The sequence below is a fragment of the Elgaria multicarinata genome, chromosome 2, assembly GCF_023053635.1.
Source record: "Elgaria multicarinata webbii isolate HBS135686 ecotype San Diego chromosome 2, rElgMul1.1.pri, whole genome shotgun sequence".
NCBI classification, from domain to species: domain Eukaryota; kingdom Metazoa; phylum Chordata; class Lepidosauria; order Squamata; family Anguidae; genus Elgaria; species Elgaria multicarinata.
This window is the reverse complement of record NC_086172.1, coordinates 174,376,727-174,398,145: the sequence shown is the minus strand read 5'-3', so window position 1 is coordinate 174,398,145 and position 21,419 is coordinate 174,376,727. Positions and strand designations below refer to the sequence as shown.

At 43.8% G+C, this 21,419-nt stretch overlaps 1 protein-coding gene across 1 annotated transcript in view; it reads right to left on the bottom strand.

The window, feature by feature from the left end:
- Positions 1 to 21,419, bottom strand: part of RTN1 (reticulon 1) — a 167,705-nt gene that overhangs the window by 76,129 nt on the left and 70,157 nt on the right. Inside the window, exons 2-3 of the mRNA XM_063118190.1 lie at positions 14,336 to 15,064; positions 11,315 to 12,124 (exon numbers count right to left, since the gene is read on the bottom strand). Of these exons, the coding sequence (XP_062974260.1) occupies positions 11,315 to 12,124; positions 14,336 to 15,064 (1,539 nt within the window). The remainder of the gene's footprint in view (positions 1 to 11,314; positions 12,125 to 14,335; positions 15,065 to 21,419) is intronic.

Sequence of the window (21,419 nt, the reverse complement as noted above, 5' to 3'; positions counted from 1 at the left end):
ACACCATTAAAGATGGCACAATTGTGAGAAGAAGAGAAGAGGGAAAACAAATCTAATTTTAAAAGAGCCACATTTGAATGTTGTGAAGGCAAACAAACGCCTCTGCTTATCCTCCAAGCCCACACTTGAAATCCAAATTATAAAGCTGAACAAATATTTCAAAATTCAGGATCTGGGCAACTATGCCATGCACCTCTGCCACTTTTCAAACAAAGGAGACCCAGATTTAATTCTCCACTCCAGACCTGGAACATTGCCATCAGAAATCACACCAGCAGCCTTCAAATCAATGCGCTTGGGTGCCCATTTGATTTGGGCGGGGCAACACAAAGCCAAGACAGAGGGAGGCAGGACATCCTTGATTAGATTTCCCCAATGTCTTTTTCAAAGCATAAAAGCAGCCACAGTAAGGGGTGGGTCAGGGTTCCTCAATCACCACTTCAGGGCTGGGAATGGGATTTAACCCTTTCCCCTGCGTACTGAAGATCCCACGGCCTTGTAGCTGCTGTTCACTTTGTGTGTGTGTGTGTGTGTGGCATAAGGGGTATGTTAAAGACAATACGGATGCCTGTCTCCCCCAATTTTATCCATCGTGACCAGCAGAGGGTGGTGTCATACCCACCACTTTGAGGGGGGCAATCATAGTGGAGAAAACCCATTTCCCATCTGTAAATTGGGTCCATTTTTATTTATTTATTTTTATTATTATTATTATTATTAATAATAATAATAATAATAATAATAATTTTGGGTTGAGGCGGGGAACAACAATAAGTATAAAATACATAAAACTGAATTGAAAACATAGTATACATTATTAAAATATCCTAAAATTCCTCTGGATAGGCCTGCTGGAATAGATAAATCTTTATAGCTTTCTTAAATGCTACTAGAATGTCAAGTTGACGAGTTTCCTCCGGCAGGCCATTCCACAGTCTGGGAGGAGCAGAAGAGAAGGTCTTCTGGGTAATACCTGTCAGCCTAATTTTGGCAGACTGAAGTAGATTCTTCTCAGAGGACCTGAGTGTGTGTTTACATTTATATCCCACCTTTTACCCCTCTTGCAAGGAAACCAAAGCGGCCTACATAGTCCTTCTCCTCTGTGTTTTATCCTTACAACAACCCTGTGAGGTAGGTTAGGCTGAGAGCTGCTGACTGGCCCAAAGGGACCCAGTGGGTTTCCATGACCGAGTGGGGACTAGAATCTGGATCTCCTGACTCCCAGTCCAACACTCTAACCACTACACCGCAATGGCTCTTGCTTTTTAAGATGTCATCTCAGTAACTTAATCATAGACAGTGTATATGTGATTTGCTGTGTAGCCTCTGGATGGACTTATGGACTTTCAGCTCTTGTCTGCTTGTGACATGGTTGGAGTCTGGATTGTGTTAGGTTGATTTGAGCTGGGATAATGTGTGGTTGTACTGCTTGATGGTGTGGGACTTGGAATAACATTACACCAGGGGTGCACAAATCGTAAGCCTTGTGGCTAGCTAAACAGTGGTTTGGCTATGGTGTCAAAACCAGTCCAGTATATACAGGACCTTAGTGTTTGTAAATTAGAGATTTGCCTTCCTCAGAACAGCAGACAAAAACAGTTATCCAAGTAGACATCTACTTTGGGAAGTTATATTCCTTTGAAGCTCATCCTTGAGACCCCAGTTTATAGTTAAGATTGCTGTAATAAAGGAATGGTTCTAATATTCATTGAATTATGCATATTATAAATAAATCCAGTAAGAATAAAAAATAGTACTGAGAGCCCAGATTTGTGATTTTCATCATTGCCACTGGATGGCAACATCTGTTCAGTAGAAAGCTTTCAAAATAGATTCACTGTTAAAAAAAAAATCACATATCCATTCCAATTTCAGAATTAGGCTTTGGGCCCCAGGGAAGCAAAACTCATTGCTTTTGCAGAAGGTTTACAGTGCCGCTGTTTAATTTGGTGCTGCTTAGCTCTGATCATTTGATTTGATTTTTGTATTATTATGCTGCTCTTAATGTTTCAATGCTAGGGCTAGTTCATTTGCATTTTATTGTTAATTTTTATGTCGATTTGTGTGTTGGAAGCTGCCTTGAGGAGCATTGGAAATGTGGCCTATAAGTCTTTTAAATAAATAAAGTAAAATCAATGTCACACTTCAAAGTGGGCAGAAAGAAAAGAGTGAATGGCGAACAGCAGTCAGCAAAATGGCAGCTGTTTTTATAGCTTTATGCCAGAGGTATTGAACCTCCAGCCCAGGGGCCAAATCCGGCCATCCTGGAGTCCCAATCTGGCCCTCCAAATTGGTCCTGTCCCTTTGCCTCTTCTGGCTTAAAGCTAAAATGCACTGATATTTTAGACCACCCCTTTTCCCTGAAGCCCCACCCACCAATGGAACGTGGTCCCTGGGAACTTCTCCGAAATGGAATTCGGCCCTTGGGTTGAAAGCTTCTGCACCCCTGCTCTATACAATGTACTGTCACAGATTTTAGGAGACAGATGATTTTGCTTTTTGGACCTGCTAGGAAGACTATTGAGAAAATGCCAACCCACCGCTCTTAAAACAACATGCCTTACCATGAAATGCAAATGCCAAATGTTCAATGATAAATAATTAAGAATTTGAAAATGTAAATAACTAAGTAGTAGTATTAAAGGGAAAGATACAGGTTCACAAGCAGGTTCACAATAAATTCTGGGTAAATGGATTAAAAAATAATGGTCAAGTTGACCTGGATGATATCCAAACAGACAATGCTGAGTTAAAGCCCTATCACATGGGCTAAAAAGTTATTTGAATAATGAACTGGTGTGAGACTGTATTATTCCAGGTCAAAAGTGTACTTAAAAGTTTTCACCTATCAATGAACGAGCAAAAAATATTAAGTAAGGGATACACATCAAAAAGCTTGAGATACAGATGTCTAGAAACATTTATAGACTTGGGGGTAGGGTGCACAAGATATTATTATATTATTTTAATACGTTTTTTTAATTTCATTATTGTGGTATATTGAGGTGGTGTAGTATGATTATTGTATGTGTTATAAAATTCAAATAAAAATATTTTTTTAAAAAGAAACATTTATAGACTTACATTTAATCAGCAAATTTTGAGTAAGGAATTATCTTCTCAAAGATATAATTCGAAATTGATCTTATCCAGCCTGAAACGTGTACGTGTAAGCCTTTTTTAGGTGTTCTAATTTTTTAGGAATATGTAATAGTAATAAGGTAATTTAGATTGGGAGCCCAAATTTAGAGGACAGTAGATAATATTAGTTATAAGGTAATTTCTACACACACACAAAGGTATAATAAATATGTGCTGATTTTAGAATGCAGGAGCTTATTAGAATCTCAACAGACCTATGTATCTGCCAGCTGAATAACCTGTTCAGTACTGAATAGGAAACAAATGAGATCTCTCCTTTTTAGGCTATTAGGACTAGAAGTCCAAGAACTAAAAATGTTTTAATGACATTTTATGCAAGTTATACTTTGATGGGATGCTACAAGCATATTTCAAATAAAAATGAAAAATGGATCAATTTTTTTCCCTTTACTAAATCTTGTAAGTACAAAACCAAAACTGAATCCACCTAAAGCCATTTTTGGTACGTACTTTGAAGTGTATTGTACAGCTACATAACTGGCAGCCAAAGGCTTCCTAGATACTGGAACTATAGATTGAAAACATTCAGCAAAGACCAAAATCCGTAACAGTAGCTCTTCAAATAAGTACATTAGTGATATTGTAACTTGAATTTAATCTGGTTCACTCAGGAATTAAGAATGCAGTTGCCAACCTGCCTATTCCATATCAGGCATTTTACTAAATTAACCCACGCTACAAATACCCAATACCAAATTGGCAGATTAAATTATCAGATAGCTGGGGACCATATTCTCAGATAAAACAGATAAAATTCAGGACCCTGGACAGCACTACAAATCCTGCCTTAGATTCAATACCATAACTAGCAAGCTTGTGTGTGTTAAGTAAGAGACAACGTACCCCCAGCACTGGCCTGGAGCAACGAGCAGAGTTTTGTAGCTTGTGCAGGAGAGTTCTTCTGGGAGTAGGGATAGCGAAGGAATCTGGTTTGGGGGTGGGGCTGGGCTCCCCAGATGCCAGCTCGCAGATCCCTGAGCTGGCTCAACTTGGCACACAGTAGCTGAAATGCTATAAGTAATATTCCTGGTCTAATATTCTGTTTTGGCTTTTGTAGAACAAAAATAATAACAACAATAAAAGTCGCTGCAGAGCGCTGGTATTTTTTACTTTGTCTATGTATTTCAGGTTATCCTTGACTTACTACTACAGAGTGACACATTTAATCCTTTATCTTTGGGAATTCCCTGGTCAGCCCCCATTTTTGAAGCTAGTTCCTAAAATGTGGAATAGCGGTGGTAGGTTATTTCAGCACTAATTAATACAGTATTTGTATTAGTTCATTAAAATAATCACAAGAATTCCTTTATCTTTGTCCAGGACTTTCTTATATATGTGTGTGTGTTTTTCTTTTTCATATATTGTGTAGTAATAGGCCACTGAAGAAGACTTTCAGTCAAAATGCATCTGGCCAAGACATTCAAAGTATACGGAGCACTTTTATATTGTATTTTTAACCTCTTGTATATTTCACATTGTGAATGTTCTGTATATTCTTTTTATATATTTTTAAAATATATTTTCTGTATTTTACTTTAATATGAAAACTTCGCTATAAATCCATTATTACCTAAACTTTCTTGTTTTTTTAGCATATAACGTTTGGTTAAGGTTAGCACCTGCTTTGTATGCAATCAATTTGGCACATGCCAAATTGGGCAAACTCGTTCCCTGCTTTATGTGTGTGTGCATGTGTGTGTGCAAATCATGATTTGTGCAAATTCACGGCAGGGAATATTTACAGAAATCATGATTTGCACAACATCCCGGCCATAATCAGTGCCATTTGCGCAAAATTGCAGGCATAAATAATCTTTTACACCTGTATTTGTACATATATTGTGCTATCCATGGCTTCAATTTTGCGCAAATCACGATAGCTGTAAAGATTCCCAGCTGCGAATTTGTGCAAATCACAGCTTGTTGACCAAAAAAAAAACGTCACAAGTTCTCCACAGATGGCCACAGATGCCCGCCCTGCATGCGTGGCAGGAGTCCAGTCAGCAGAACACAAACAGGACTTGGAAGAGTTTGCCCATCCTTATGTGGGAGTGCCAGCCTTTCAAGTACTGTGTGTGGTTTTTAAAGGACTGCACTTTTTCTGCAGTCACCAATTTTTTCAATGCAAGAGGATCTAGTTGGAGAATGCTCCCCAGGGCTTTCTGCTCCCAACAGGAATTGGAGGTCCATTCCTTAGAGTCAGAAAACAGTGGTATTTCCCTGGGATTTAATGGGGTGCAGGATCCAAAGTTGAGGGCCACATTTGAGAGGGACCAGGGGCCAGTTCTGACTCCTCCTCAGAGCTGTTGCTGCTGGAGAACTCAGCCTCTGACAGTTCTCAGACTTAGGCCATAACATGGCTCCAAAGAATTCTGGGCATTATAGTTTGGCGAACGTTACGAAGATTCTCTGTTAAATAGCCCTCCTCTCCCTCACAGAACTGCGGTACTCAGCATCTCTGAGGAAAAGGAATGCCAGAGTAAATATGCCAACGTAGGAAAGATTCCTTAAGTAATCTAAATTCTCCTGGCTTGGCAGGATCTATTTCACACGGACTCCTATAACTTTAAGAATTGTGCGTACGAGGGAATTTGGGCAGGTGCAACTTTTATATGACAATAAGCAACCACCCAAATTCCCTTTTATCCGCAACTTTTATTTATTTATTTATTTATTTATTACATTTTTATACCGCCCAATAGCCGAAGCTCTCTGGGCAGTTCACAAAAATTAAAACCATAATAAAACAACCAACAGGTTAAAAGCACAAATACAAAATACAGTATAAAAAGCACAACCAGGATAAAAACCACGCAGCATTTTTAATAGTTTCCCTGATTTCCCCCTATTTATTCCCTGATTTCCCCCTGATTTCCTCCCTTCTCTTAAGAGGCTCAGTGTAGCTGCTTCTCCACGCTCCCCATTTTATCCTCCCAACAACCCTGTGAGGTAGGTTAGGCTAAGAGATAATGACTGGACCAAGGTCACCCTGTGAGCTTCATGGCTAAGTGGAGATTTGAACCGGGGTCTCTCCAGTCTTCTGATACTCTAACCCTTGGTTGCCTATCCTTGCACCACACTGGTCCATGTTGGACATTGAATGGGGATATACGGGTTCTGTTGAAGTCCCAAATCATTCATAAAGCCTCACGGATGTCCTTGGGTCAGTCACTATCTCTCAACCTAGCCTACCTTACAAGGTTGGTGTAATGGGAAAAGCCCCCAAGCACTGTCCTGAGCTCAGGACAGGATTAAAGGGGGGGGGGGAGAGAAGCAATTATTATTTATTACATTTGTATACCGCCCCATAGCCAAAGCTCTCTGGGCAGTTTACATAGGATAAAAACACTTAAAAACAATAGACAAAAATTTTAAATCACAAAAACATACAATTTAAAACCACAAAAACATACAAAAACAAACCCAGGCTACTTACATATTGCTAAATGCTTAGGAGAAGATAAAAGTCTTGACCTGGCGCCGAAAAGATAACAATGTCGGCACCAGGTGGGCCTCGTCAGGGAGATCGTTCCACAATTGGGGGGCCACCACAGATAAGGCCCTATCTCTTGTTGCCGCCCTCCGAGCTTCCTTCAGAGTAGGCACCCGGAGGAGGACCTTGGATGTTGAGCGCAGTGTACAAAGAGGTTCATGTCGGGAGAGGCGTTCCATCAGGTATTGTGTTCCCAAGCTGTGTAAGGCTTTATAGGTTAAAACCAGCACCTTGAATTGGGCTCGGAAACGTATAGGAAGCCAATGCAAGCGGGCCAGAATTGGTGTTATATGTTCGAACCTCCTTGTTCCAGTTATCAATCTGGCTGCTGCATTTTGCATAAGCTGCAGCTTCTGAAATATCTTCAAAGGCAGCCACATGTAGAGCGCATTGCAGTAATCTAACTTGGAGGTTACCAGGGCGTAGACAACTGAAGCCAGGTTATCCCTGTCCAGATAGGGGCATAGCTGGGCCATTGCTGGTAGAAGGCAATCCATGCCACTGAGGTCACCTGAGACTCAAGTGACAGAGATGGTTCTAGGAGAACCCCCAAGCTATGAACCTGCTCCTTCAGGGGGAGGGCAACCCCATCCAGAACAGGTTGAACAATTAATCAGTTCTGCCTAATAAATTATCCCAAGCTGTAATTATTGGATGGAGCTTGCAAGCATTTTCACAGGCTTCTTTTCTTCCTTTCTATCCACGGGTACACATATTAGTTTTCATCTTGGCTACATATCAAGACAAGCTAAAAAAAGATGTTGCTGAACACCAGGAAAATCTCCGGAAAGCGTGTTAGGAAATAATGAACAAAGTCTTTGGGGAAATCTATCACAGATGCTGCTTTTATTTATATATTTATGTATTTAAATCACAGATTATGGACCAGGCAGTTCAATAAAATTAGCCTTGTGGGTTTGATGCATTTTATAGTTTAGTATTTCCTTGGAAGCAAAGAAAACTATATGCCTCAATTGCTGCAGAAACTCAACAGGGGTGCACTTTTGACAAAGAAATCCATGTGTAAGAGAAGTTTCTACACACAGATATTCCATTGTTGGACACTCTGTGTATATGTATCAGGGAGCTGTGTAAAGAAAGAAAAAAAAACTATCTAGCACCTGGATTGGGTCTGAGTGTGCATCATGTCACAGACGATTAACAAAATCAGCATTGTCAGAGTCAGTATCCAGTTTAAGTCTGGGAGGGGGGAGACCTTTGTTCAGGGACTTCTCCCTAAACTCAGACCTGTAACCACCCTGATCCACAGTTGTGTGAAAGAATGCAGGAGGCGATGTTGGCATAGCAATGTGGAAATTGAACACTGCCAGTGGCAGGGACTTCTCCCATTCCCACCTTCCTGTGCAGCTCTTTTGCCCCATACAAGAACCCAAGACATTCGCAGCCCCCCAGAGATACTAGCACCAGCTGCAGGAGCAAAGGGAATATTTCCCACCCCAATTTTCCCACCTGTGTCCATCAAGACCAATATCCTTCTTACTTTGACCTGGCTAAGGCCAGATGTATTGGAAGATCCTACGGAGTTTAAGGCTCTCTGTTTTGTAGAGCTGCCAGGTGTCTGTTCTATAACTTTCTGTAAAAAAGGATGCTGTGGATTAGAGTATGGAGTACTGTGGAGTTGGTAAATATGGCTGCAATCTTTCAACCAGTGCTTCCACATCCCAAGAACCCTCCCGTACAAGCCAGCTATTTACTGACAAGGACACAGAAAACTCCTCAATGGTCTGTGACCGAAATCTGATGTCCATCCATGTGTGCAGAAACTTATACCATCTGGATTGGTCTAGCATCTCACTACAACACTGTCTCTCAACTCCAGTATATGAGATGTGCACATGTGTATATAACAGGAACTGAAGAAAGCGTAGGAAGAAGGCCAGATGTTTCGGGCAGGCATTTAAGCAGCAGACTCATGACAATAGCCACTTCAGGGGCACTGTTGTTTTTATGTTTCTGATGGTTTTTTAAAATCTTGTATACTTTTTAATGCTTACTATTTTTAACTGTTGTAAACCGTCCAGAGAGCTTCAGCTGTGGGGTGGTATATAAATGTAAATAAATAAATAAATAAATAAAGACCTTGCACAGGCATTTAGAAGCTGGCAACCTTATGGTGGTCTTGCAAATTAGAACCATGGACACTGGTAGGGAAGTTCTTGCACATCCTATGTTGCCCATGCTACGTTGACTCCGTTTCTCTTATGGATATACCCGGAATGGATACACTCTACCTCAATCTGACCCGTGCACACCATTTGGTGTGCTGACCCTGCCTGGGACCTCCCCGGATATCCATGTGGGATTCCAATGCTCAAATGTAGCCTAAACCCCCTCCTGCGTTGCCCCCACACCATGGAATGTGCTTGCTCAGGAACTACAATGCCCCCCCCCCAATCTTTTGGCCTTGAAAAAGAGCATGAAGATACATGTTTTCAATCTAGCCATTTAAAATATGTAGTTTTCAGTGATTTAAAGTTTTTACTGTTTTTATATTCTTGTGGGGTTTTTTTTTATCATTGCAAGGGTTTGTTTTAAATTGTTGTATGCTGCTTTGATGGCTTTTTAGCAATAAGGTGGTGTAGAAATGTTAAATAATAATACTGATGATGATGATGAAAAAACTGGGCATGTTTAGCCTGGAGAAGAGAAGATGGAGGGGAGACATGAAAGCACTCTTCAAATACTTGAAAGGTTGTCACACAGAGGAGGGCCAGGATCTCTTCTCGATCCTCCCAGAGTGCAGGACACGGGAATAACGGGCTCAAGTTACAGGAAGCCAGATTCCGGCTGGGCATCAGGAAAAACTTCCTGACTGTTAGAGCAGTGCGACAATGGAACCAGTTACCTAGGGAGGTTGTGGGCTCTCCCACACTAGAGGCCTTCAAGAGGCAGCTGGACAACCACCAGTCAGGTATGCTTTAGGGTGGATTCCTCATTGAGCGGGGGTGGGTGGGTGGGTTTGGACTCGTTGGCCTTATAGGCCCCTTCCAACTCTACTATTCTATGATTCTATGATGATGATAATGATCACATATAATGCAGTGCATGGAGGCTGATCTTGTGTGGTCTATTTCCAGGATAAACTTCAGTAATTGACCATGCTATCTGCTGCCAAAGTGCATTGCACTTCTGCACACGGGCTGTATTTGAATGCTAGAGGCCCACATGGATGTCCAGGGATGTTGGCGATGAGGCTGGTGCAGTAAGGCCAGCCATGTTCTCACTCACTCCATTATGTATGGGCCAGATCAGGGTGAGATATCTATCTCTTTCTTTTAGGCAACTTATGTTGTTCCATCAGCATCTGGCAATTGACTGGTTAACGCTGTCCCTCTACTGATGCTTGAAGGATGCTCTAATAATACTAGAGTCAATTTTCTAAGCGTGAATGTAGTTGCCAATATGGTGAAGTCTGGGGATATTTGAACAGTTGTGGAAAATGAACTGCTGTTTTACGTTCTATAGTTTCATGTTGTAAAGGCAAATTGCCAAATCAAACTATAAGCTGAATTTGGAGTAAATCGGGAATAGCGCCCATTGTTCATCACAACACTTAGGCCTTCTCTAAACAAGCGATTTATAGCATGCTCATGACTGGTCACTCACAGAGGTTTTCAAGTCATTTTGACATTGTGAGCCTCCTGCATGTATCCCGTTCTTTCCCCGGTTATTCCGTTGTTGTTTTTAAAAAAACTTGGATATCCCAATTATTCTGAAATATCTTGAGATTTCTTACCGTGTACAGTCAAAGTTGTGCTACAAAACACCTACTAGAGGGTGCTGTCCCATTCAATACTATGAGCATAAGAGGAGGGGAAGTTACAGACCTTGTGGTCGCCCCTCTCCACCCATGTAATTCAGCTCATTACAATTGTGTAAGAGAAGCAAGAAGCAAAGCACTTGTAAGTGAATGCAATTTCCCTTTAGTCTAAAGAAGCCCGTAATCAGCTCTCACTGTTAACAACTTCTATCCCCCACCCAAATGTGTTTATCTTGAACTTGGAACTCCTCTCCATGGGAAGACAAGATTCTTCCTGTTCTTGTCTCTACTACATCAAGGTAACTCCCCACCCCTGTCCATATGCAGGCATCTATTACTTTGGAGCAGGTGTGCAGAACTTCAGACATGGGGAGGTGTCAAATGTGGCCCTCTGGGATTCCCCCAGACGGCCATGCCCCCTTCTCCTGATCCCTTCCCCCAACCACCAATGCCTTTTATGCATTCCCCCCTCACCTGCACAACCCTACCATTCCAAAAGTTTGGAATGTCTTCCATTAACTAAGTGTATTATTATTATTATTATTATTATTATTATTATTATTATTATTATTTATATCCCGCCTTTTTCCCAGTACTGGGACTCAAGGCGGTTTACAAGATCAAAACATGTACCATTAAAACATATAACTATAAATTACAAAAGTTCAAATAGAATGAAAACCACAGTAAAATTAAAAACATGTTAAAATATGCTGGTCTTTTTGGCTCCACCCCCTTTCCCTTTGACCCCACCCACCAGTGGAATGCGCGCCGCACGCCCCCCCCCCCCACCAAGTTTCTCCATAATCTAATTCGGTCCTCACGGTGAAAGAAGTTCTGCACCCCTGCTTCAGAGAACGTAAAACATACAGCATTACCTTTTTGCTTATTTAGAAACAGCAGCGGTGAAGGCGGCCAGGGACTCCTCGTCACTGGGCCCTTGGATGGCGCTTGCTTTGCGGTGACACCTGCCGCCGCCTCGACCGACTTCTTCTGAAATACTCTGTCCCTTCTCTCTTCAGCACCGGCAGCAGCGGCGGCGGCGGAGGGGACTGGGTCGACGCTAACCTTAGGCGTGGCGAAGGAACACTTCAAGTACGAAGCAGAGTCCGCTAGATTTTCCCTGTTCATCCTGCTCTCCTTGGAACTACTTACGATGTAATTCGACGCCCCAGTGCTTTCATTCCTGGAGTGGTTCTCCTCCTGAATGATGTCCATAATGATCGGCTTCATCAAGGGAGAGTCGTGCTCCCGCTTCGGGCTCTCCTCAGAGGCCGAGGAAGCGTCGCACGACTCGATAATGAGCTCGCTGTCCAGCTCAGCTTCACGTTCTTCCCTCAGAATGCTGTACTGTATTGACGGAGACGCCGGGGACGGAGGAGGGCCCCCAGCGTGGCTGAAGGTCATGTAGTTGGAGTGGAGAACCTCTTCCGCAGCTAGCGGGTCTTCCGAGACGAGCTCTATCTCGGAATCACCCGATTCGGCGCTGCTCGCTTCGTTATCTAAGGCGGGGCCACCAGATGGAAGTTCCGGCATCTTCTTTTTAGGATCTCGTTTTCCGGATGCAACTGTTGGCAACCGCTGGCCTTCAGGCTGTTCGTGGGGAAAGCCCTTGGCTTCTTTAATGGCACTGATAAGCTCTTCTTCAGACAGGCTTCCTTTCCCTTGGGATTCTGAGCCAGATGGTTCTGGAATGTCAAGGGAGATTTTCCCAGCGGAAAAAGAGGGAAGGAGAAGAATAGGAGAAGATGAGACAGAGTAAAAAGAGGGGGCATAAATAATAGGGGAAAGAAAGGAGAAAACGTTTTGGTTAGCAAAAATAAAATTTAGTCTTCTTAAGGAAGCAAAAGAAAGATGAACACACACCTCCTAACCCTCGTATTTTAGAGCAAACCCTGAGGACTCTTCACATACTTCTGGTAGAACTTGCATTGGGGAATCTGGATTTTCTCAGTAGCAGCAGCCTGCCCCAACCTGGTGCACTGTAGCTATGTTGGATTGCAACTCCAATCATTCCCAGCTGGGGAAGGCTGCTATAGAGAGAAATGTACAAACTTTTTCACATCTGTGGCTCATGTATCGCCTCATAAGAACATATGGAGGAGAACGTCCCATAATAATACTAATAATACTACATTCCCATGAGGCTGAATGGTGGAAGATTCAGGTCAGATAAAGGGAAGCACACTTTCACATAGTGCATATTTAAACTATGGAATTCGCTACCTCAAAACATTGTGATGTCCACCAACTTGGATGGCTTTAAAAGAAGATTCCTGGAGGAGAAGGCTATCCGTGGCTTCTAGTCTTGATGCCTATATGCTACCTCCAGAATCAGAGGCAGGAAGCCTATGGACACCAGGTGCTGGGGAATATGGGCAGGATTGTGCTGTTGCACTCAGGTCCTACTTGTGACCTTCCCCCAGGCAGCTGGTTGGTCACTGTGTGAAGAGAATGCTGACCTAGACAGGACTTTGGTGTGATTCAGCTGGGCTCTTCTTATGTTTATAGCCTTAAAAGCATCCAGATCAGTTTCACAGCTACAACTGAAGAACCTTTGCCACTGTTAATTTAGTAGTATTTGTGTTTTTAACCTGTTGGTGGTTTTATTATGGTTTTAATTTTTGTGAACCGCCCAGAGAGCTTCGGCTATTGGGCGGTATAAAAATGTAATAAATAAATAAATAAATAAATAGTCTTTGAGAAACCAGAATATGCTTGAGAAATATCTATTTCTTTATTACATTTATATACTGAAGCTATAGTGATGGGTCGGAAATTTAAGAACCCTACAGAGTGTATAGGGCCATCTGTGTTCCATGTCTGCATTATACAAGTGCAGGTTTGGTACTGGGCACAGAACTGACATTTCTGAGAGTAGGGTGACCATATGAAAAGGAGGACAGGGCTCCTGTATCTTTAACAGTTTTGTTGAAAAAGGAATTTCAGTAGGTGTCATTTGTATGCATGCAGCACATGGTGAAATTCCCTCTTCATCACAACAGTTAAAACTGCAGGAGCACTGCCTTCTTTTATATCTGGTCACACTAGGCAGAGCTGCTGCAGCTTTAACTGTTGTGATGCAGAGGGAATTTCACCAGGTGCTGTATGCATACAAATGACACCTGCTGAAATTCCCTTTTCTATACAACTGTTAAAGATACAGGAGCCCTGTCCTCCTTTTCATGGGTCACCCCATGATAATTATAGCCTGCATTTGAAGAAGGAAATCAAACTTTTAACCCTTAGGATTATAAAGATGGGGTTCAAAGGTTGTGGGCTACACTGCTTAGCCAGGAAGTTTCTCGATGACCCTCTGCAATTTTGGTATCTCTTAGTTCCCCATCTGTAAAATGTGCCTGTTAATAGCTTACCTCACAGGTTTGCTGTGAGGAGGAATTACACCATTTCCAGTGGTCGGTGGGTTGAATGTCAATGTCTTAGACAGCTTTTTGCTCATCTTCCTGACTATGAGGAACTGAATATATTATGCAAAATAAGCAACTGAATGGAAATTCCCTATACTTGCATAACTTAGACAGATCACTCTTTTAAATAACAGAATTTGGTGTGTTTGCATACACAGAATATAAAATGATGATACCTTATTAAGACTAGTTTTTCTTGCCCATGCAGGATGAAGAAGAGTCCCTCTGAGCCTGACTAGTGTATATTCTGATCACCTGTAAGTCATCACAGCCTATTCAGAAATGCCTGGGGTTAGGGTCTGGTTTCCACTCAGGCTTAAGCCCTGCAGTGTTTAACAAACTGATCACATGGGGAGCAGTGATTAGTTTGTAATTTAAGGAGTCAAGCAGTCTATATTAGCATATCTGCAATTCATGCCCAAAGAAAGAAATACTCTTGATGGTACGCTCCTGAGTGCAAGCGGTTCATACCTGTTCCTGAAGAAGGCGGCGTAATAGAACCTGGGCTGTCATCTTCTGGCTCAGACACTGTCACCGTGGGAACTACTTCGTGGCTTGGTTTGAGGCCTACCTCTTGTCTTTCCAGCGTTTTCTCCTTTGTAACAGGCCCCTCTACCGTTTCTACCTCAGTCAGTGTAATCTTGACCGGTGCTGTTACTGAGGGGCGGTCGCCAAATGTTTCTGACAGAAACGTCGATCCCTCACACAAACCTGGCTCTCGAGCCACATATTTTCCCTCAGAAGCTCTCACCTGAGGTCTAGTCATATCGTCCTGGGACTTATTAATGAAACTCAGAGGGCCCACATCTCCCAAGCCTGTGTCACACCTCACTTGGCATTTGATCTCTTCTGATCTACTGATGTCCATGTATTTATAAGCTTCTGATTTCATCTGCTCCATGGGATCGGCAAAGGTTTTGTTGATGTCAGCAGATTCTGCCGGGGTCATCTCAATTCCTGAGTCGGAGCTAAACAAGCCACGAGACTCAAAGGCAGTCCCATCCTGGGTGTGAAATATTTCGGTGCTGCCTGAAGGAGTCACGCGGCTGTCCCCTTTGGGTAGATTTCCAGTGAAGTAAGAGGAATCCTGGGGAGATGCATAGAAGTCGTCGGAAACCAGGGAGGTGTAAAAGGAGCCGTTGCCCCTCTCTGGTGTCTTGGAAGAACTATAATCATAGAAGTGAGAGGTCGCCATGCCTCCTAAAACAAACACAGAAATGAAAGTGAGCGCGGAGAATGCGGGCGTGCTATCCTGCATGTAAAGACTTCCTTGCATATTATCATCAATACAGAAGTGGCCTGATTTGCACATCATAACCACCCTGGGTGGTACACACTACCCAATCGTTCACTCTGGTTGTTCGTCATGATGTGTGAACCAGGAACTCTGTCTTATCTCTCTCCTGACAAGCCAGAGAAATAACCCATGGTTTGTTGTTGGGTAATTTCTCTGGTTTGTCAGAGGAATAACAAGCCAGAATTCCTGGTTCACATAAACAACACAGGGACAGAGTGGTTTAGCCACTCTTGCTCAGGGGTTTTTTAAAGCAATTTTTCCAACTGCACAAATGCCCTGTCAGATGCTCTCCCCCACCCCCCCAAGCCAAACACATTATTTCTTTTTCATGACTGGACAGATTATCACCAACACTAGTAGCACCTTAAACATAAAGACAAATTGACAGGGCCGTACGGATACCCAGGAAGGACGACAGACCACTGGTTGTCACCTACAGCCCCCAATTGGAACCACTGCAACGGATCACCAGTGAACTCCAACCCATCATCAGCACAGACACTTCACTCACACAAACCTTGGGAGGCAGAGCAGTCCTGGCCTACAGACCACCTCCCAACCTGAAGCAGATGCTAACCAGCAACAGCTCACAGGACAGAGACACAGACAGAGGACCATGCAGTACACCCAAGTGCCAACTCTGCCCCCACATCTACTCAGGCAACACTGTCACAGGACCCAACAACACCAGTCACACCATCAAGGGCTCTTTCACTTGCATCCTTATATAATTTGTGTTATATGCCATCCCTGACTTTGGGCCTTGGTAGACCTGCCGGGTTACGCCGGCAGGGAGGCGGGGCTGAGGCACGCTACCGTTAGCGCGCCTCCCCCAGGCTTACAGACGGCGGAGACGCAGGGAGGACGGAAGCCCTGCGTCGTCCGCCATTTTTTTATTATTTTAAAGGGGCCGGGTGCGGCCCGAAGACAGCGGACAAGGTAAGGGTTGTTTTTTTTTAACGGGGGGGGGGCGAAGACTGGGAGGGTGGGTGGCAGGGTGGGTGGCACGGGGGGAGGGCGGGGGCGATCGCGCCACGCGCCGCCCGAGCCCGGGCAATGCCGCCCCATGCCAGGCATTGCCCGGGCGGCGCGCGGCGCGATCACACCCGCCCTCCCCCCGTGCCACCCACCCTGCCAGCCTTCGCCCCCCCCGCCGATGGGCACAGTGCTCCTATGAGCGCTGTGCCAGGTCCGTGGCTTTTCGCGGCTCCTCGCGAGTAAGCGAGGAGCCGCGAAAAGCTGTGGAAGTCCCTAGACGTTCCCCAGCTCCGGCCTGAGGCCGGAGCTGGGGAAAAGGCGCGCCATAAGCGCATTGGCTTATGGCGCATTGGAGGAGGCCTCAGCGCGGCCTGCCTCCGGATTCCCCTGTGCGTCATCTGGACGCACAGCAGGGAAGCCGGGACAGAAGGCGCGCTAAGGCCTCGTCTAGGAAGGCCCTTTGTCTATTGGTAAGTTCTTAATAAACACATAACGCTTAACACATAACATGTGTCTTATTTTTTCCATCACTTTTTTCAACTGCACATTATCAGATTTCCAACTGCACATTTTTTCCCCAACTGCACATTTTGTGTCCGACTGCACACTAAAAAAACAAAACCCTGCTCTTGCTCACATCAGGAGCAACCAGGCAGCACGCACCAGAGCAACAAGCTAAGTCGCAACAAGCTCTGGGTTGTTGTGACATGCGAACTGGGCCAACGTGTGCCCAGGGAGAAAGAACATTTATTTTGCCTGTAGCTCTTAAAATCCCAAAAGACATGTATCCACATACACCCCTCTCACCTCAAGGCCACGCCAGGTCTTTAAGAGCTTGGCCAAACTTTTCATTCCAGCTTTCCCCCCCACACACACATTTGTTTGGGGCGGGGGAGAGAGAAAATGCCTCTGAAGATTGGGGGTGGAAGAAATTCCTGCAAAATTTCAGGACGGGGCTGGGTGGGCTCTTTACCTTACTTTTAGACAAGGTGGCCAAGTGGGAGGGTTTGCTCTTTCCTTTTTCTTTTTTTTACACTCACAGCTGCTCTGAACCACCATGAATTGTCCAGAATTCCCACAGAAATGATGCTACATGACATCATTGCCATGAGGGTTCTGGACCAGGAAACACTCAAGGGGAAGCTACGGAGAACTTCATGGAGGTTCGGAGTTGCCGTGAGGCTTTTAAAAAGGGTTAACAAAGAATACGCACACCCCAGGCCCACTGAATCAAAAACTAAGGTAAGCAACCCAACACCGTCTCTCCCTTCTCCAAAGCAGCTGAAAGACTCAATTTTGAATGGAGCTAGTGGTCCCGCAAAAGAGGAGTGGGACTGGTTTCAGCACACATTGGTGGAAGTGGACCTGTTGTACTCCACTATTTACCTTTGCAACCATCCATTGTCAGCTTTCTTTCTTTGTTCTCTGTTACACAGAATAATGAGCAGGGATAAGCAAAGCAGAGATAATGAGCAGAAAAAAGTCTCTTTCAGTTTTGCTCAATTTCCCATTTTTCATGATTTCATCCCAATTCCGCATCAATGTATGATATGTTTTTAAAAGTCTGCACAAAAATCCATATGCATTTTTGTCTGCACAAAGATTCATATGATTTTTGTTTGCACTTCTCTACCTATTTTGTGTGCACGTTTTGCTAATGCATCCATGCTTGCAAACCATTTCCCCTATTTTAATGCACTTCTGAAAGTTATGTTCACTACTGTGAGCACTTTTCTCTAGAGCAGGGGTCCCCAACCCCTGGGCCATGGACTGGCCCATGGCCTGTTAGGAACCGGGCCACGCAGGTGAGCTGCTTTCACCTACCCACACCCACCCCAGTGGGGCATCATCTAGCCTATCCAGTGCTTAGGGACAGCTCTGGGAGAGCGACTTCTGGGTGCGCCATTCCAAAGCCGCCCACCCCAGCATCCTGGCTTCGCTTCGGCTGGGGAGAAGGGGGGGCTTCCCAAAACCATCCCCTCAACCCCCACCCACCCCGGACTGTGGAAAAATGATCTTCCACGAAACCGGTCCCAGGTGCCAAAAAGGTTGGGGACTGCTGCTCTAGAGTATGGATTTTTGTGTATACTTTCCCCTAATATCGAAATTTTTTCAATGAGGAGCGGTATATAAATATTCTAAATAATCATCATTATCATCATCATCATCAATACGTACACCTTAAAAAATAATAATGGAGAACTGTAGTGCAAAATTAGGAAAAGTGCTTATTTCAGTGTGCAACTGTGTTCACTTATTGTTTCAGGAGATGCAAATTTGGTAAATTTGTATAGAAGTTGGATATAATAAATTTCTCACCTATCCCCTGATAATAACTGCAAAGTTTTAGATTTGATGTTCTGAAGTAGCTATCTCCATACCTCCCAGGAGTATGAGGGTGAAATCTTTGTTTATTTCTGCATAGCAACGCATTGGAGTCATCCCCAATTCCTCCAATGTTGCTCTAGAATTAAGTTCCTGAGGATGGTGCTAGGCAAATCATGCACTCTCTCCTTGATGCAACAGAAAGATCTCCTTTGATAACCCCGCTCAAAACAATGGCAGGGCTGTTTAGGGAGCGGGTGGAACTCACACACACACACACACAGAAACACACACGAACAAAGCTGGTGCCTACCAGAGAATGGTAGCCAATTAACCTCTTGTGTGGCCACCAATTCACCCAATAGAGGAGAAGGGGGAGCTCCAGCCTGCTGGTTGGCATCTTTACTCACAAGGAAGCATGCCAACCTGCCACTTCAAGCAGCAAGATTTCAGAAACAACAACGTTCCTTCTGCTGTCTGTCCAAATATCATGAGGAATCGTGCAGAAAATTCACCCCCTTTCTAACGAGGCAGGGATGGAATATTAATGGCCTCCTCTGGTTTTCCACTGTAGTTCCCAAGCCATGTCACTCCCTCCACAATCGCTGACTCAGCTGGTTAGAGGAAAGCTTGGAGGATAGGTCCATTATGCAGCATTCACAATTTGATTTTTGATTTTTGTGAACCGCCCAGGGAGCTTCGGCTATTGGGCGGTATAAAAACGCAATAAACAAACAAACAAATAAATAAATAATGGTTAAATGGAGCCTCAACATTCAACAGCATCCTGTCAATGAATACCAGTTTCTAGAGATGAAACGATGGGAGTGGGCTGTTTCCTTCATGACCCCCTTGTGGGCTTCCTGGATGCATCTGTTTAGCCGCTGTGGAAAAAAGGATGCTGAATGTTGTGGACCTTATTTATTTATATTTATTGCATTTCTATACTCCCCAATAGCCGAAGCTCTTTGACCTTTGATCTGATCCAGCCACAGGGCTCTTCCTATATTCTTTGCCCTCACCTCCCAGCTATAAACAGTTTTATGTACCTGTAACTGCATTTGCTCACATTCACCTTTGCTACCCTTGCCTGCCTCTCTGCTCTCTTCCTGTTGTCTTGCCCACTGTTGACATAAGTTTCTAAGCCACTTTAGAGCAGGGATCTTTCCTTTTTAATTTTATGTTATTGACTTATGAAACCCGGTAAAGTGCTATGAACATTTATGAACATTGAGCAGGGGGTTGGACTCGATGGCCTTGTAGGCCCCTTCCAACTCTGCTATTCTATGATTCTATAAGAAGACCCCCGCTGGATCAGAGCAAAGTTCCATCTAATGCAGCGTTCTATTCACACAGTGGCCAACCAGCTGCCCACAGGAAACCTACAAGCAGGACATGAGTGGAACAGCACCCTCCCACCCATGTTCCCCAGCAGTTGGTATACATATGCATACTGCCTCTGATACTGGAGGTAGGGTATAGCCATCAGGGCAGGGCTAGTAGCCATTGATAGCCTTCTCCTCCAGGAATTTGTCTAAAGCCATCCAAATTGTTGGCCATCACTACATCTTGTGGTAGCTAATTCCACAGCTTAACTATACGCCATGTGAAGAAGTCCTTCCTTTTATCTGCCCTGAATCTCCCACCAAACAGCTTCATGAGATGACCCCATTGGATTCTAGTATTATGAGAGATGGAGAAAAATGTCTCCCTATCTGCTTTCTATGGCCTCCTGTTAATAGCACTACTAATAAATCTTCATTATCAGGTACTCCAACTCAGCTGGGCTGCACCAGCTGTTTTGAGTACATCCTAAAATGAAATCCATCCACAAGGGTCCATGGCCATATGCTCACCAGTGAACTCCATTGTGTTTCCATAGTTACAACTGCCAGCAGGGTGACCATATGAAAAGGAAGACAGGGATCCTGTATCTTTAACAAGTTGCATAGAAAAGGTAATTTCAGCAGGTGTCATTTGTATGCCTGTCGCACCCGGTGAAATTTCCTCTTTATCACAACAGTTAAAGCTGCAGGAGCTATACTGTGACCAGATTTAAAAGAGGGCAGGGCACCTGCAACTTTAACTGTTGTGATGAAGAGGAAATTTCACCACGTTTCCCATATACAAATGACACCTGCTGAAATTCCCGTTTCAATACAACTGTTAAAGATACAGGATCCCTGTCTTCCTTTTCATATGGTCACCCTACTGGCAGTTGTAACTATGGAAACACAATAAAACTTTGCCCATTTCTCCGTGATGGCCCTTCCCTCAGTCTTGTGACCCTATGAAAAGGAGGACAGGACTCCTGTATCTTTAACAGTTACATAGAAAAGGGAATTTCAGTATATGTCATTGGTAGGCATGCAGCACCTGGTGGACTTCCCTCTTCATCACCACAGTTACAGCTGCAGGAGCTATACTAGAGTGACCAGATTTAAAAGAGGGCAGGGCACCTGCAGCTTTAACTGTTGTGATGAAGAGGAAATTTCACCACGTTTCCCATATATACAAATGACACCTGCTGAAATTCCCATTTCAATACAACTGTTAAAGATACAGGAGCTCTGTCCTCCTTTTCATAGGGTCACCCTAACTGCTGCCTTTGAAATACACACATCAGAGTACTTGGGTAACAACTTTATCAAGCACTGACAGTTAAGAAAGGAATAAAATTATTACATGCCACCATACCCCCAGTAGATGGTGCTCTTAGTACTGGCTCATTGGTGGTGCTGAGGAATCATCAGTACAGGTATGTACTTTTCCTGTACCTGATTGAAACGTTTGCTTTAGCATAGTGTAATTTAGCATAGTGTATTTTAATCTGCTCAAAATTATGTACATATTTTCATGTGCGTTATGCTAAATATGTGCAATTTCCTGCACACTTTAAAAATACGTATGCAATCTCCCCTAGCACAACGCAGTTTCTCACATATCTGAATTCTT